This window comes from Simochromis diagramma, unplaced genomic scaffold, assembly GCF_900408965.1.
Source record: "Simochromis diagramma unplaced genomic scaffold, fSimDia1.1 OVJJ01000565.1, whole genome shotgun sequence".
NCBI classification, from domain to species: Eukaryota; Metazoa; Chordata; class Actinopteri; order Cichliformes; family Cichlidae; genus Simochromis; species Simochromis diagramma.
The window spans coordinates 2,051,602-2,066,348 of record NW_024387304.1 but is presented as its reverse complement, the minus strand read 5'-3'; the positions used below and the strand labels follow the sequence as shown (position 1 = coordinate 2,066,348).

Here is a 14,747-nt window from a genome sequence, read left to right as displayed (position 1 = left end):
GAGCGCAGTCCTGGGAACAGCTAAGATACTGCGCAGGACCCTCAAGCTCCCAGGTCTCTGGTAGAGGACCCGAGCTTGAAGGATAAACCGCCCGCAGGGGCGTGCTGGGTGTTTTATATATATATATATATATATAATAAAAAACCTCAAATACCCAGGTTCCTCAACACCTGACGCGGACCTTGTTGATCCGGGAGACGTCCGAGCCGGCATGCCTTCATATTTATCTGTCTCGCTCATGTCTGCGGTAGGCTTGCTTAGCATAGGGGGTCTAGCCTTAGGACCCTTACTGGATACAAACGCTCCAGGCAGGAATAGAACTTGCGATCCTCTGTTCCAAAGGCGTGTAGTCTAACCACTACGCTATCCAGCTGCTGGTGCTTCTACCTATATATATGTATATATATATATATAAAAAGCACCAGTTCCTCATCCCTCTTTGCTCATTGTTTCCGAGGATGTGGTCCCAGCTAGTGAAATTTGATTTAATTTTCACTCTGACAATGAATTGTGGCACAGATTTTATATAGTATTGCTGAGCCATAATATGTGTTTTATAAAGAGAAAATAGACAAGGCGGTGGCATTAACATGCATCTAATAATCTTGGGACATAAACATGAAAGTAGATCATGTTTAGATGGGAAAACAAAAAGAGCTGGGAGCCAAAAAACAAAGCTAGACTAGACTATGTGTCTCAGGTTAAAATCATGTTGACCTGTGAGGATATGAAACAGCAGCACATTAAAAACAGGGTCACATTACTCTCTCTCACTCTATTTCCCTCTGATGCTAGCTTCAATTTAGCTTCAGCTGGGACAGAGAAACAAATGCACACACTCACACAAACACAGACACACACACAAACACAGACACACACACACGGATGCCGCGTGTTAATCTAAGTTAAAAGCTAAATGGATACATAATGCCTCAACTGAGAGCATTATCCTTTTCTAGAGAAATCCTGTTCAACAGCAAATAGTCACACACACACACGCACACACACACACACACACACGTACTGTATATATAAACTCACAGCTCCCTTATCAGATGCTAATGGCACAGGTTGAACATTAATGTGATGTGGATTATACACAGCACATCTCAAGCAGATATTTGTAATAAATCAGTAGATTCACTCTGTAACGTTTAAGCTGAAACTTACCAGCCACTTCTAAAGCTTTACAGCCTCTTGGCTTCCCCAGAGCCCCAGGGTTTCATCAGTGTTTATAGTAATAGCCTGACATTTGACCTAACATAATATAAAGTATTACTGCATACAGTGGCTCTGATTAACTGCTGAACTGTCCTAAAAAGTCCTCTGCTGTTCTTAAAGTTTACATCACAAGTTTGCTTCAATAACTGTATTTGTTGTAGCAAAATTCAATGTTTGTGTGAATAGTTAGCATCATCTGTGTTTTAGTGTGGTACTTAATGGCTGATAAAAGGAGGGTTATTCTAGCATAAGAGCAAATCAAGTATAAATGACAAACGATCAACTTTTGTTGTTTAACCTTTCAATCCTGTACTTAGGTCCTCTCTCCAGTAAAACCTTACATAAGTGCATATACACAGCCCAAGTCAAATTATACACAGTAAACAATCAGTTGTGTTTTAATGATAACTCTATGCACAAATCAATTTAAAAACATCATACTGGTATTGCAAATGTTTTATTTAAAGTCAAATTTTCACCTACAACTAATTCATGATAGCCTGTGTAGGGGAACCCCCCCCCCCCAAAAAAAGAGATGACAGAGAAGAAACGGGCTAGAATTTTAAAAAGGAATAACTGCACATTTTCAGGGAATCTCTCAAAGAGCAAAATGACACCGTTGTACTGGATCACACACATTAAAAGCACCACAGATAGTAACGAAGGAAAAAGGAGCGACAGAAAGATGAGGACAGCTGAGGACAGTCAACACAGAAAACCTCTGTCCACTGTAAGCTGTGTTTGGAGGAGAGGGCTTCCCACTCCAACTGACCATTATTTATTATGAGGTTTGATATGGTGATAGATTACAAGCCAATAACAAAGCAGATATTGGACAACCAGGACAGAAGAAATGGATGACCCAGTACGAGCCAGGTAATGCAGGACGAGACAAAGGGTGCCATGTGGATTTGGGGATTTTTTTTAGAGTGCTCTGCTCTTGTGTTTCAGACCTCTGTGAGTGTAGTGCATAAAAGGGAAGTATGTCAGCGGGCTGGATTATTTCAATAATCCATCAGATCATCCTGCAGCCTGCCACCCTGAACAGCCATCTTTAAATAGATGGCTGAGATGAGAGGTAGAGGATGGGTCTGCAAAGACAGCCTGGCAGGGAAAAGAGAAACCAACGTTGGACGGGCGGGGTGCAGCAGGTAGAACAGTTTAAGAGGCCAAAATGAAGTAACGAGCACCACCACTCAGGGCTTACACCTTTTGGAGATCACAAACGTTTTAGAGTGTGCATGCAAGATGTAACTAAAAAGAATATAAACAGACATGTTTTCCATATTAGCTTTAGGTCGGGGCTCAGAGTGTGTTCTTTACATTAGAAACAGTAACTAGAAAAATAACCTCAGCAGAAAAACGTCAACATCTAAGAAGACAGCAGAGAAGCCCTATCTGCTGATGAAAAGCTACTCGGCAGATAAAAATGATCACTGCATCTAAGATCATAGTCTGTGCTCCAGTTTCAAAATGTTTCTATTCCATTGTAGTTGTCTGTTAGCCAATTATATTTTGTCTTTGGTCCCACTTAAAACTACATGGCAAAAACACCTAGAGCTTAAATTGAGTAATGAGAAGTGGGGCATTCTTTATCAGAACATCTTTGTTTCATTGTTTTGTTTATGTAAGATGTACCCCAACTCACCTTTAGATGTCTTTGTTATTGAACATGTACTGGAACAATCATCGATACTGGAATAAGAGCTGAGAGCTTAAGATCACAACATTATTATGTGGAACTGCAACACTAGATCCTACTGTATATTGGAGAAGATACACAATAGTGTATATATATGTCTTGAGATATCCCTCATTTCTATATATTTTGCAAGGAAAATGAGAAATTGGTACGAGTTACATTAACATGCAAATGTTAATGGAAAGAAGGTGGTATGGCCGCCTTTATTCCATATTTGTACATTAGATGTCAAGGAGATGTAAGTAGAAGTGACTCAAACGCCAACCCCAAGTGAACGCCAGTGCATTTATTTACAATGACTCTTAAATACCAGTTCAGAAAGGTCAAAATAGTAGGAACAGTACAGGCTCTTGAGGGTTTCCTCAAAATCCACACAGAATCCAATCCTCTGCCAAAGCCCACCTATCATGGTCCGTGGGAGCAGCTGTGGGGAGTTGTCATCAGGATGGTGCACTGGCTACTCTCTTGGGCGGAGCTGCCTGCCTCACACCTGAGCCTTCTTTCACTGTTAACCACAAGGGACTATTTAAACCAGCGCAACCGGCTACTCATGTTGTTTAGTCTCCGTACCATCCTGTTCTGGATTCAAGGCTCACTTCCTTCGTTGCCATTTCCCATTTCCCTGGCCCTGCGTACTACCGTGGGTCCAATTGCGGTGTTTTAGAACAGCCTCTCCCATAAGCTGTTCCCACTTCCTCCGGCTACTGCATTACCCCTGTGTCTGTTTCTGGGTCCCGCCTCCGTGCGAATTTCAGTTCATGACTCCACCTCGCTTGACGGGAATCTATGTATTTTGCGGTTTGCAGATAGGAAAACTTCTCCAATGCCAACTTTATGGCCAGCAGCTCCCGGTCACTAACACTGATGACACAATGAGAGAAAAAGGCACATGGATGCATCTTACCCAAATCCTGCTTTGAGAGAACAACTCCAGAATCTGAGATGTCCACTTCCACAATGAACTGTTCACTCAGATTGGGTTGTTCAAGAACAACTGCTGTGGGTGAAGAGCTGCTTCAGCTTGTCGAATGTGGCTCGGGCTGCAGAACTCCACTGAAACATGTGCCTCGGAGAGGTGAGAGCAGTTAGCCTTGATCAGTCTACCACGGCCTTAACATTCACCAGGTCAGCCTTCATTTGCCCTCTCTCAACAGTGAAGCCCAAGAAAGACACAGTCAGCATGAGACACATTCTCCCTTTACACAGACGCATTGGATGACCAGACAGACATGTTTCTCATGCTCCTGCAGGGGCTTTGGGAAAATCAGTATATCATCAAGGTACACAAACACAAAATGATTAATGAAGTCCCTTAGGACATTATTAACCAGGACCTGAAACACAGCTGGAGCATTTGTCAAACCAGATACTCAAAGTGGCCAGGATGCATACTAAACACTATTTTCCACTCGTGTCTTTTTCTCATTCTCACCAGATGAAAAGAGTTGGAAGACTACAGTTTTGTGATGATAGTGCCGCCTTGAAAGAGTCCAAATGCTGAGGTGAGGAGTGGTAAGGTTTTTTTTTCTGTAATCTTGTTCATGCTGTGGAAATCTATGCAGAGGCGAAGTGTTTCATCCTTTTTCTTGATGAAGAAAAACCCAGCACTAAGGGGAGATGACGATGGAAGGATAATACCAGCAGTAAGACACTGTGGTACATTTCTCCATGGCTTCTTGTTGGGGTTTAGACAGACTATGTAAGTGGCTGGTGGGCAAAGGTGCTCCGGGTAGGAGGTCTAAATTTTATCCCACTCTGTAATTAATAAAAGCTTTGAGTGACTAAATTTGGGAATCGATGGTGATTTTACCCAGAACCATGAGCCGGAGTAGGAAGGAGTTATCAGAAAGATGTCAGAATCTACACCGTGCCAGACACAGCCTTTCAGCCGCACCAGAGAAGTTGCTGCAAAGGCGCTTTTGTTACCGCAATACAGACAGACACCAGCCACAAAACATTTTCTTCGCATCTGTGGATACAGCTGGGCCTGACCAAGCTGAATCTGGCTGCTTCCTCTAGGTTGGATCGTTCTGTCAAGGAGACGTAAGTAGAAGAAGGATTCAAACGCAGGGCTCCAAGTGAACGTCAGCTCATTTCTTTACAGTGACTCTTAAACAACAGAAAGGTAGTGAACAGTAGTAACAGTCCAGTCTCCTCAAAGGTTTCCTCAAAGTCCTAACACTATCCAATCTTCTCCCAAATCCACACAAGAACCAGCTCACTACTTCACATCTTGAAAGGTAATCCTGGGCACAAAAACAGGAAGGTAAGAATCTATTTCGCAGGCAGGCAACAGCAAGGCTAGGAGACATGCTGCACTGTTTCTCTAGCCATGACCCAGTGAAGACTGAGTCTCTGTTGCATCTTTATGAAGCAACCAAACAAGGTCATCAGGAGCAGGTGTGTGATTGACGCCGGGTGTGTGGGAGCCAGAAGGCAGGTAACCAGCCATGTCATGACACACACACAACAGTTTTGACAAGAACACCATTGGCTGAAATACACACCCAAACCATGATAGAGCCTCCACTGTGTTTTACAGATGGCAGTAGACTCGTGCTGTTAGACCTTTTCTCAGCCCTGCGTCCTGAGATCCTGTGTCAGGTCTTTGTTGGATTTTTTCCTAGGACACGACTTTCAGACACGGTTTATCTGCTGTAGATAGTTGCCACTTTTTTTTTCCTCCACTTGTTCAGTTTCCTCAAAGGACACACTGCACACCAAGTCACACCAAGACATGCCAGGTTTTCAGCTAATAATAACTCTTTAGGAAATTATTTTATGTCTGTTAGTTTTGCTTTCGCTCAGAAGGCGAGTCCCAAAATTAGACAAAACTCTCCAACAGCTGTCTGAAGTCAGAGCTTTTGACTCACAGAGATTACTTTTGTCACGGCTGCCGAGGCGAGCCGTGTGGTGTTGGAGGGAGAAAGGACCCAAAATGCAGGCAGTTGATGATAGTGCTAGTGATGTTTATTTACAAAGTGGCGTAGTGGCAAGACAGGCAATGAGGGATGACAAAACTAAAGAAAACCATCCATCCATCCATCTACATCCGCTTTATCCGAGGCCGGGTCGCGGGGGCAGCAGCCTAAGCAGAGAAGCCCAGACCTCCCTCTCCCCAGCCACCTCCTCCAGCTTATCCGGGGGTCTGCCCCGGGGCCTCCTCCCGGTGGCAGACTGATCCCCGGCTGCCAAGACTAAAGAAAACTAAACTGGGAAAACTAAATAACAAACCAGAGAGACGCAGAGAGACGCAGAGAGACGCAGAGAGACGCAGAGAGACGCAGAGAGACGCAGAGAGACGCAGAGAGACGCAGAGAGACGCAGAGAGACGCAGAGAGACGCAGAGAGACGCAGAGAGACGCAGAGAGACGCAGAGAGACGCAGAGAGACGCAGAGAGACGCAGAGAGCGAACAGGACACCGTGAAATACAGATGAACCAGCAACAGGCAGGAGAACACGCAGGGCTTAAATACACACAGCAGTAATCAGGGGATGAGGGACAGGAGGGCAACACACCTGGGAGAAATCAGAGCTGACGGGACAGGGGAAACGTAAACTGAACACACTCACATGAGACAGAGACTTTCAGAATAAAACAGGAAACTCAGACACAGAGAACCAGACAAGACACTGAACTAAACAGACAGATTCACAAACAGACAGTGTGACACCATAGACAGACAGAACACAGTGGGACCAGGGCAGGCACAGAACAGAAACCTAACAAATGGCAAATCATAACAGAATAAATACTCAGAATAAACAAAAGCATAAAGAAACACAAAAGACTGAGTCGGCAGACTCAGGACCATGACAACTTTTACATATGCCAACCTCAGTCTTCTAAACTTTAGTCATGTTTAAAAGCATACAACACAGGAAATAAGAATAAATAAAATGTATTTTACTTATTTCTTTATTTTACAATACAACCTCAGAAAAATTGTTCTTATCAGTCTTTATCATTTTAAGTAACTGTTTGAGTAATTGTTACTCAAACATGCAGAAACAGCTGTCGGGAAGTGAAATAAAAGCTCTGCTGTAACCAAATCACTGAACAAATGTGAGATGTGGGAGGTGATTCGGAGATCAACACCAGGCTATGTCAGGACATATCTTCCCCTCTTTCAATTTCTAAATTTTCCCTTTCAAACACCAAGCTGTTTGCCTCACATTAAAAAGAAATCTCTAAAAAGAAATCAAGCAGTGGATGCACACATGATCTTGATATCTTTTTTTCAAAATTCAACCACATGAGGCAGTATAAAGGCTGAGAGGCTTCTTCTAATGCCCTGTTACTATTGTTGGTACTCTGGTGTAGTGCAGGTACTGTACAGTATGTACAATGTAGCATCACCTAGTTCCACCTCTCACAGTCCTTTCTTTCTCCTTACTTTGAATGATCTAGTAAATATTTCAGGCTTCATCCTCAAAAGAGAAAGGAGACAATTAGCACGTGAAAGGATGTTTAAACCAATGAATATACGTATAATCTCAAAACTCCAGAAAAAACCCCCGTCTGATCCCATGTGACATTTAAAATTTATATTTTGTGTAAGACTATGATTAATGATGAAACACTGACTACCCTACTATGGCAGTAGAAGTGGCAGACACTTTTAGATTCATGAACAATAAACAACACTTGTTCTTGCCTTGTGGTCCAGATGTTAAGATCATACTGGAATAATATTGCTTACAATATGTAGTATAATAGGCAATGTGCTAAAATGTTCCTAATAAAAATACTCACGTGCTGACTTAGAGATGTTCGAGAAAGTTTAACATTGTCACCATATATATTTATTGGCTAGCATGCTAGCAGTTCCTTTTAAGTCATAATGTACTGTAGGTTTGCAGGTACCATGGTTTTAAAAAGTATGTACAGCAATTACAGTTCTATCGAAAACAATTCAATCTATCCAATGTTCCTTATGTTCCCATATTAATGTCCTTGAAATTTAACCTTGACCAAAAAAATGAAAATGGAATGACATCACCAAAGCCATGGAGTTTCATCCAATTTTGCTCAGTTATCTGTCAGGGCATGTATATTGAGATAGATGCTAATAGTGCCAGATGAAATCTCAGGGATCGTCACAACAAAATCTTTAATACTGGTGCCATTTTTCATGGCAATTTGGTTGTGTGTACTAAAAGCAACAAAAAACACAAAATCTTGACTTTCTGTCGCTATCTCAAAGGTAGTTTCAGTCCCTGGTCTACACTGTGTTTACCTCCATGGTGGTGCGGTTGCACTGGTGAGTATCAGCAAACCAGCCTTCCCCTGTTGCACACTGGTCCAAGTCAATGTCCTGAATGTTGACATCCACACGGATCACACCTCTAAAGCCGAACACACAGACAGTGGGGGAGTGGGTCACAGATGTGTGACAAAACAAAGAAACAACAGTGGCTCCACATGAGGTCAGACTTAGAATAAGTCTCTTCTTTTTCCGCATACATCTTCATATTCCAAAGACCTCACCGTGCCATATTATTTCAATGGAGCACTTCCCTCTCAGACCGCAGGCTTACTTGTGGTTCCTAGACTTTCTAAAAGTAGAATTTAAGGCAGAGAAGATAACATGGCAAAGCTGTGGAACCAGCTTCCAGTTTCTCTCAGGAGACAGACACTTTGAATATTAGCCTTTAAAGTTACTTTTTTTCTTTTTAGTAAAGTTTACAGTTAGGGTTGGTTCAGGTAACCCTGAGCCATGCCTTAATTGTGCTGCAATAGCCTACGGCTGCTGGGGGACTTCCCATGATGTACCACTCTTGCATTCCCCTCTTTTTTTACTCCCCATGTGTTTATATCCCACTGTTCCAGGTCAATAACTTTTGACTTCTCTCTAGTCTGTGTTTTGTCCTGTTAAACTGAATTAAATTGCTACTGCACATTTTGCCTGACCATGCAAGACATTCTATTTCAAATGTTATATTTAATTAAACTCTTCAAACACATTCAAACACGAGTGTTATTGTAAATTCATTTCAGAGTGCTAGCTTCTGTCATTTTCAGCGGGTAAAATGGACTTGGAGTTTTGTTTAAACTACTCTGCTCACAGTGACCAATCGATACAACAGGTGTTTAAATGCAACAAGATCGTTAATGGTCTCATTAGGCATGATTTTGCATAAAAAATTATGACTTAAATGTTTTTCTTTAATACCCTCACATTACTAAGAGTATTCAAAGGACTGAAAAAAGTGCTCCCAATGTGGATGCAAATTTCTCTGTTCATAATACAAAACGTATAATAGCATTTATGACTGGAAGATGTCATTGGCACCACTGATTGACAGCTCATCACACAGATCAATGGATTCACATCATTACTAAGACGGTTACTAGGAAACTGAATGAACATTCCCAAACCAAACATTTTAAAGTGAACCAACCAAATTTCTATAATTACTGACATCATCAGAGGTGTCACTTCTATGTGTGTGGCTGTATTTATCTGACTGTTATTGCTTGCTTTGTGCGTGTTTGTTTGTATGTGTGCAGGCCCTAACCTGAATTCTGGTGTCAGGTCAGGCTTGAGACCAAAGAAGGAGGTGGAGAGTGTGAGCATCCAGCCAGGCACAAAGCGTTCATCCATACAGTCCAGAAAAGGAGCACTATCCCAGCGTACCCCACTGCGATTGGTCACATAGCTGTCACCCTGCCCCCACTTAGGTGTGTCCAAGGTATTGAGGTCATTGAGGAGCACTCGTTTGGACAGGGTTGTGATTGGCTGGCTGGACTCTGGGAATTTCAGTTTTCTGAACCAGCTGTCATCAGGGGCAGGGGCAGGTGGGTGCAGGCTCTCCCATGCCTTGGATAAGTCCTGGAGGATGATTGTCTGCACCTTAGCCATTGGGCTGCGAGTTGCATGGAGCACTAGCTGCGGCACCTGGGCAGTTGGGTCAGCATCAAACGTAAACAGGGCCCGCCGGATGAGCACATCAGCTTCTAGAAGGGCACGGACCAGGGCATGGTACCACTCCATATCCTCTTGCACCGTGCTCTCATGCAGGTCACTAGCTTGGAAGATCATGTTAAGAAAGTTGGCAGTGTTGGCTAGTGCATCCATAGCTGGCCTGAGGGGGGCAGTGAAGCTGAGGGGCAGGGGTCCCATCTGCCCACGGGTGCTATACGCCCGTGAACAACGGCCCACTACCAGAGTCGAGGGGTCTCCGGTGTACAGAAATGTCTCTGCCGGTGACCAGTCATCCTCTATTTCGGTGGGAGCTTCTGAAGTGGAAAACCCCGAAGGCTCTGCAGCAGTGGAGGAAGTGGAGGGGCTGGTGGAGTTTTCTGAAGTTCTTGTATTGTTTGTCAATGACTCAGTGCTGTTGGTCGTCTCCACTGTGACGCCTGATGGGAAATCTGAAGCCACCTGCGCTCTGAGGACGGATGGCAGCAGGAGGAGAAGCCAGACGGGATCCATCCTGGACGCACGCTGATGAAGAAAAAAAGGGGGGGAAGTAACTGAAGGGGTCACTCAGCTAAAGCACGCTTTGCCCCTTTTGGATTTCCTTTGAAGTGATAACCCGTCACATGTTGTTTTGAACTTTTCATCTTCACATTTGGGAGGCACTGCAGCAGCAGGTATCCGGTAACAACGCTGCCACACGCGCTGCTGAGCTCTCACTCACACTCGGAGCGCACAGCTCCATCTGTGCGCCGCACGGAACCATGCACGCCTGAGCTCGTGTCAACACGAAGATGTAGTTGAACCTGCGAGTCCTCGGTGGTGGTGCAAGGATAAAACTGACGAGGGGAGCAATCCCCGCATTTCTGTTTCCCGTAAGGTGTCTCTAGCGTGCCGTCGCGCTCAGTCTTCGTTTCTCGTGCTTTACAATCACCAGTGCAAAGAAAACGCAGTGTGCGCAGCAAGAAGGAGGAGAGAGGAAAAACCTCAAACTTGGGGCTCCCTGCGTCAGATGGGAGGAGGAGGAGAGAAGGAGAGATGTTGTAGAGATGGAGGGGTTAAGAGAGAGAGAGCAGACTTCTCCCTTCTTCTTTTGCCTCCCGCTCTGCTATCTGTTGCTCCACAGAGCTTCCAGCCCGTCGGGTGGAAGCTCATGATGCTCGTCCCACCCCTCTCTACCGTCGTTCCCTCTCTCCTTGCCTCCCGCCTTCCGTCCTCCCCTTCCTTTCATTCAGCCCCGAACTCCCCCCTCCGTTTTGACAAACCCTCACCAGTGCTTAAAGGTGATGAGAGTGGTACATCTGTTGTGTGTGTGTGTGTGTGTGTGCGTGCGTGCGTGCGTGTTCACAAAGCAGAGGATGATGCATTCAGTCAGAGATGAGGGTTAAGCTCTGCTGCATTTGGACATCCATCAAAAATATCTCTACTGGCTGGATGGTTGGATTAACCCCTCGTACACGAGAGAAAGACGAGCATTCTTTCTCTCACACACACACAGTGGAGGCCACAGGATGTAAAGTGTTAACAACCTCCACACTTATACTTCAGTTTTTTTGTTTCTAAGTTTTTGCAGCATGAGGGAGTTTATTCTCTGTTTAGGCGCATGAGTTCATTTGTTAGTTTTTGTGTGTGGTGGGGGAGCTCGCAAATACCATAACACTGGTGCAACAATCGTGTGTCTTTCACACTGCTGAGTGAAAGATGTATGAGAAGCGTGATGAAAGAAAAGGCGACACAGATGTATGATGGGAGGAGTAATGCGGGCAAGAAGACTAGTTTTGGTGACTATGGCAACCAGTTTCTGAGAATCTCCCGCCCCAGCCCCCTCCTCAACTGTGAGCCACACACACACACACACACACACACACACACACACACACACACACCCTCCTTGGGACTTCACTGCAGAACAGCGAAGGTGGTGCAGTCGAGCTTGAGGAACACAATAAGTCAGACTGTTCTCGTGCATATAGAAAAACACGCAAACGACAAGTGCAGTGATGAAATGAAGCTTTAACACACCATGAGTCACATTCATACCTACCGTTTTTCTTCTAGCTTATCTACTTGGTAATGTTATTAATCATTTCATGCACGTACAAGTGCGCAGCTAATAAGGCACTAGAAGTTGTCACATCTGAACTTTTTCTTCAGTCCAACAGATGTAATCTGTCTGAAAGCCATTAAAGACCATTTAAAACAATACACTGTGCACTGTGAAGAGTAACAAGGGAATCCCTGATGATGATGGGACACACATGCACTGCATATTTTGATTTCGCAAGTTTTTTGTTTTTTGTTTTTTGAAGAAGAAATTGATAAAACACTGGGGTGAACTCAGCCTTACCAGCTCAGATTGTTTTTCTTCTCGGCTGAAACATTGCGTGATTATAACTGATATCTGAACACGCTCCTACAATAACATAACGGTACAGATCCACTCTGGAATTCATGCAAATTTATGCCAGATTCAGCCTACACAATATTTGCGTTCAGTTATCAAATTATGCAGTCAAAATTTTTTGCTGTGACTTAGCCTAGAACTTGCTTTTAAGTCTATCCATCCCCCTCTTCATATATGAGGGTGTTCTAATATTGCACACAAAATAAAGTGACAGTTTGTGGAAATCTTGGTCCTACAGCGATGGCAACTGTTCACTCCTGAGGTCTTCAAGTTGTTCCAGTTTGATCCCATATAAACAAACATCAGTGCTGACTGATCTGGCACCACCCGAGGTGCTGCAGATAAGAGTTTGGGGTATTCAAGGGTTGAGTGGGTAATATAGTAACTAAGATAACTAAGTAAATAAGTAAAGACAGTTTCATTTAAATATTATTTTAGAGGCTTGTTTATTAAAAGCAAATAAAAGAACTAAAAGAGCCGGAACATCTAGAAGGTACGCAATGCAAAATAGACCATAAATAATGATATAGAAGACTGTACTGAATGAGAGTAAATATAAGATGAAGGGATGTATAAGGAAAAACGATGTATAATGACCCCCGGGCTTCATCACATCAATATTCAGCTCTGCAGGGCAGGTTGTTAGTTTGATTACGCCACATAAACATCAAATATGAGCAAACACTGTTTTCATCTCTGTGGCTTACATGTACACACACACACACACACACACACACACACACACACACACACACACACACACACACACACACACACACACACACACTGTAAGGATTAATGGGCCTTCATCCACTCTCCTAGCATTATCTGCACTCAGCAGCAGCGTCATCTATCACTACAGAATGACCTGCAGCGCCATCTGCCTGTCTCACAGCATTAATACAACACTGCTAGTCAGTGTGGAGGTTTGCGTCTTTGGAGCGCTTTGTTCAGTGTTTTAAAGCTAAGCTACTGCTGTGCTCATACTACACTTCATTTAAACAAAGATATATATATTTCTACATATTTACTTTTGTCGCACCACTTCTCAATACAGTCCGCATCTTATCGTGTATGACATTTAGAACTGGAAAATGTCATTGGCATAGCTCATTGACAGCTCATAACACACAGATATGGGCTGGTACCAGTTACTAGGATGGTTATTAGGGCACTCACAAAATGAACATTTCCACACCAAACATTTTAAATTAAACCAATCAAATGTCTGTTGTTACTGACATAATCATCAGTTCCATGTTTGTACTTGTATTTCTGTTACTGCATCAAGTGTGTTTGTTGTTGTGTGTGCAGGCTCTAACTTTAATTCTAGGGTCAGTAATGGTTGAGGTGGAGACACAACGGCATGTTAGTTTGGTTTGTTGGCTAGCCTTTCTTAAAACATCAGTTTGTGTCTGTGTGGGTTCTCTCCAAGTACTATGGCTTCTTACCACAGTCCATACATGTTGTTTGTCTCTTTGTCTCTCTGTGTTAGGGACCTGTTCAGGGTGTACCCCTGTCTCTTGTTTTTTGCTAGCTGGAATAGGCCCCAACCCCCTGCAGAAGAGAACAGAATAACTAAAATAGGGACATTTTGTACAAACATTTGTGGTATCCTGCAGATGATTCATACCTGAGTAAAAAAAAACCTAAATATTGTGCTTATAGTCACAATAATGGTGATCTCTCATAGAGCGTAAATAAAAGATGGCCACTAACACCATGACATCATGCTTTTGGTTAGTGAAATCATGTTGCAAATCCTCAGTCTGAGTACTTCAGGGATCTCAGTATTTTATAACCAGACTTGATGAGAAAGTTGCCTTTCTAAATGATTAATCCTACATATGACCAGACTGTATAAAATAAACATCATCATCAAGACTTGAAACTATAAACCCAACAGGAACTTGTTTACTGAGATCATAGAGCAAGGGAGCCAAAAGATTGTTTTTACATGGATTTATATTCCATTCAGTTCTTATTTCGACTGCACCCTGCTCCCCATTAGTGAGATTCAGGTTTAAGTCACTTCCACATTGGCATCAGAAGTGGAAACTGTGGCTATAGCCATCTTTGATATACAGTCTGTGGTCCAAAGTCTGAGCCCTTATATCATCAGCATGTTAGCACGGCCTTTGTGAGAAGGTTAGCTTGTAAGTATTCAAATCAAAAATGATAAAATGACTGCAGTCTTCAGCATTTACTGCAAAGTTTTCACATACTGAAAATTAACAGAACAACTGCATAGCTCAGTTTTTTAAATGAAAAAGGAAGACTGACCACCGGATTAGTGAGTGGATCCAGCGGCTCTGTCATGCTGTGTTTGGGCATTTTGATTTGGGTCTATTTGTTCCCTTGAAGGAAACTGTATCTGTAACTGTAACTGTTCTGCTGTTCATCATTATTATAACTATTCTGAATTATTGGATTGTTTTTGTGAGTATTATGAACCATAGTGCAGTGTTTTAATATTAGATTAAAACCTTTGCAAAC

At 43.1% G+C, this 14,747-nt stretch overlaps 1 protein-coding gene across 2 annotated transcripts in view; it reads right to left on the bottom strand.

The window, feature by feature from the left end:
* The window catches only part of gpr179 (G protein-coupled receptor 179), a 34,800-nt gene extending 23,100 nt beyond the window's left edge, over nucleotides 1–11,700 (bottom strand). For both annotated transcript variants that reach the window (XM_040004238.1, XM_040004239.1), the window contains exons 1-2: nucleotides 9,447–11,700; nucleotides 8,165–8,273 (exon numbers count right to left, since the gene is read on the bottom strand). In XM_040004238.1, the coding sequence (XP_039860172.1) occupies nucleotides 8,165–8,273; nucleotides 9,447–10,363 (1,026 nt within the window). In that variant the 5' untranslated portion in view covers nucleotides 10,364–11,700. The remainder of the gene's footprint in view (nucleotides 1–8,164; nucleotides 8,274–9,446) is intronic.
* Nucleotides 11,701–14,747: the final 3,047 nt, after the last annotated feature.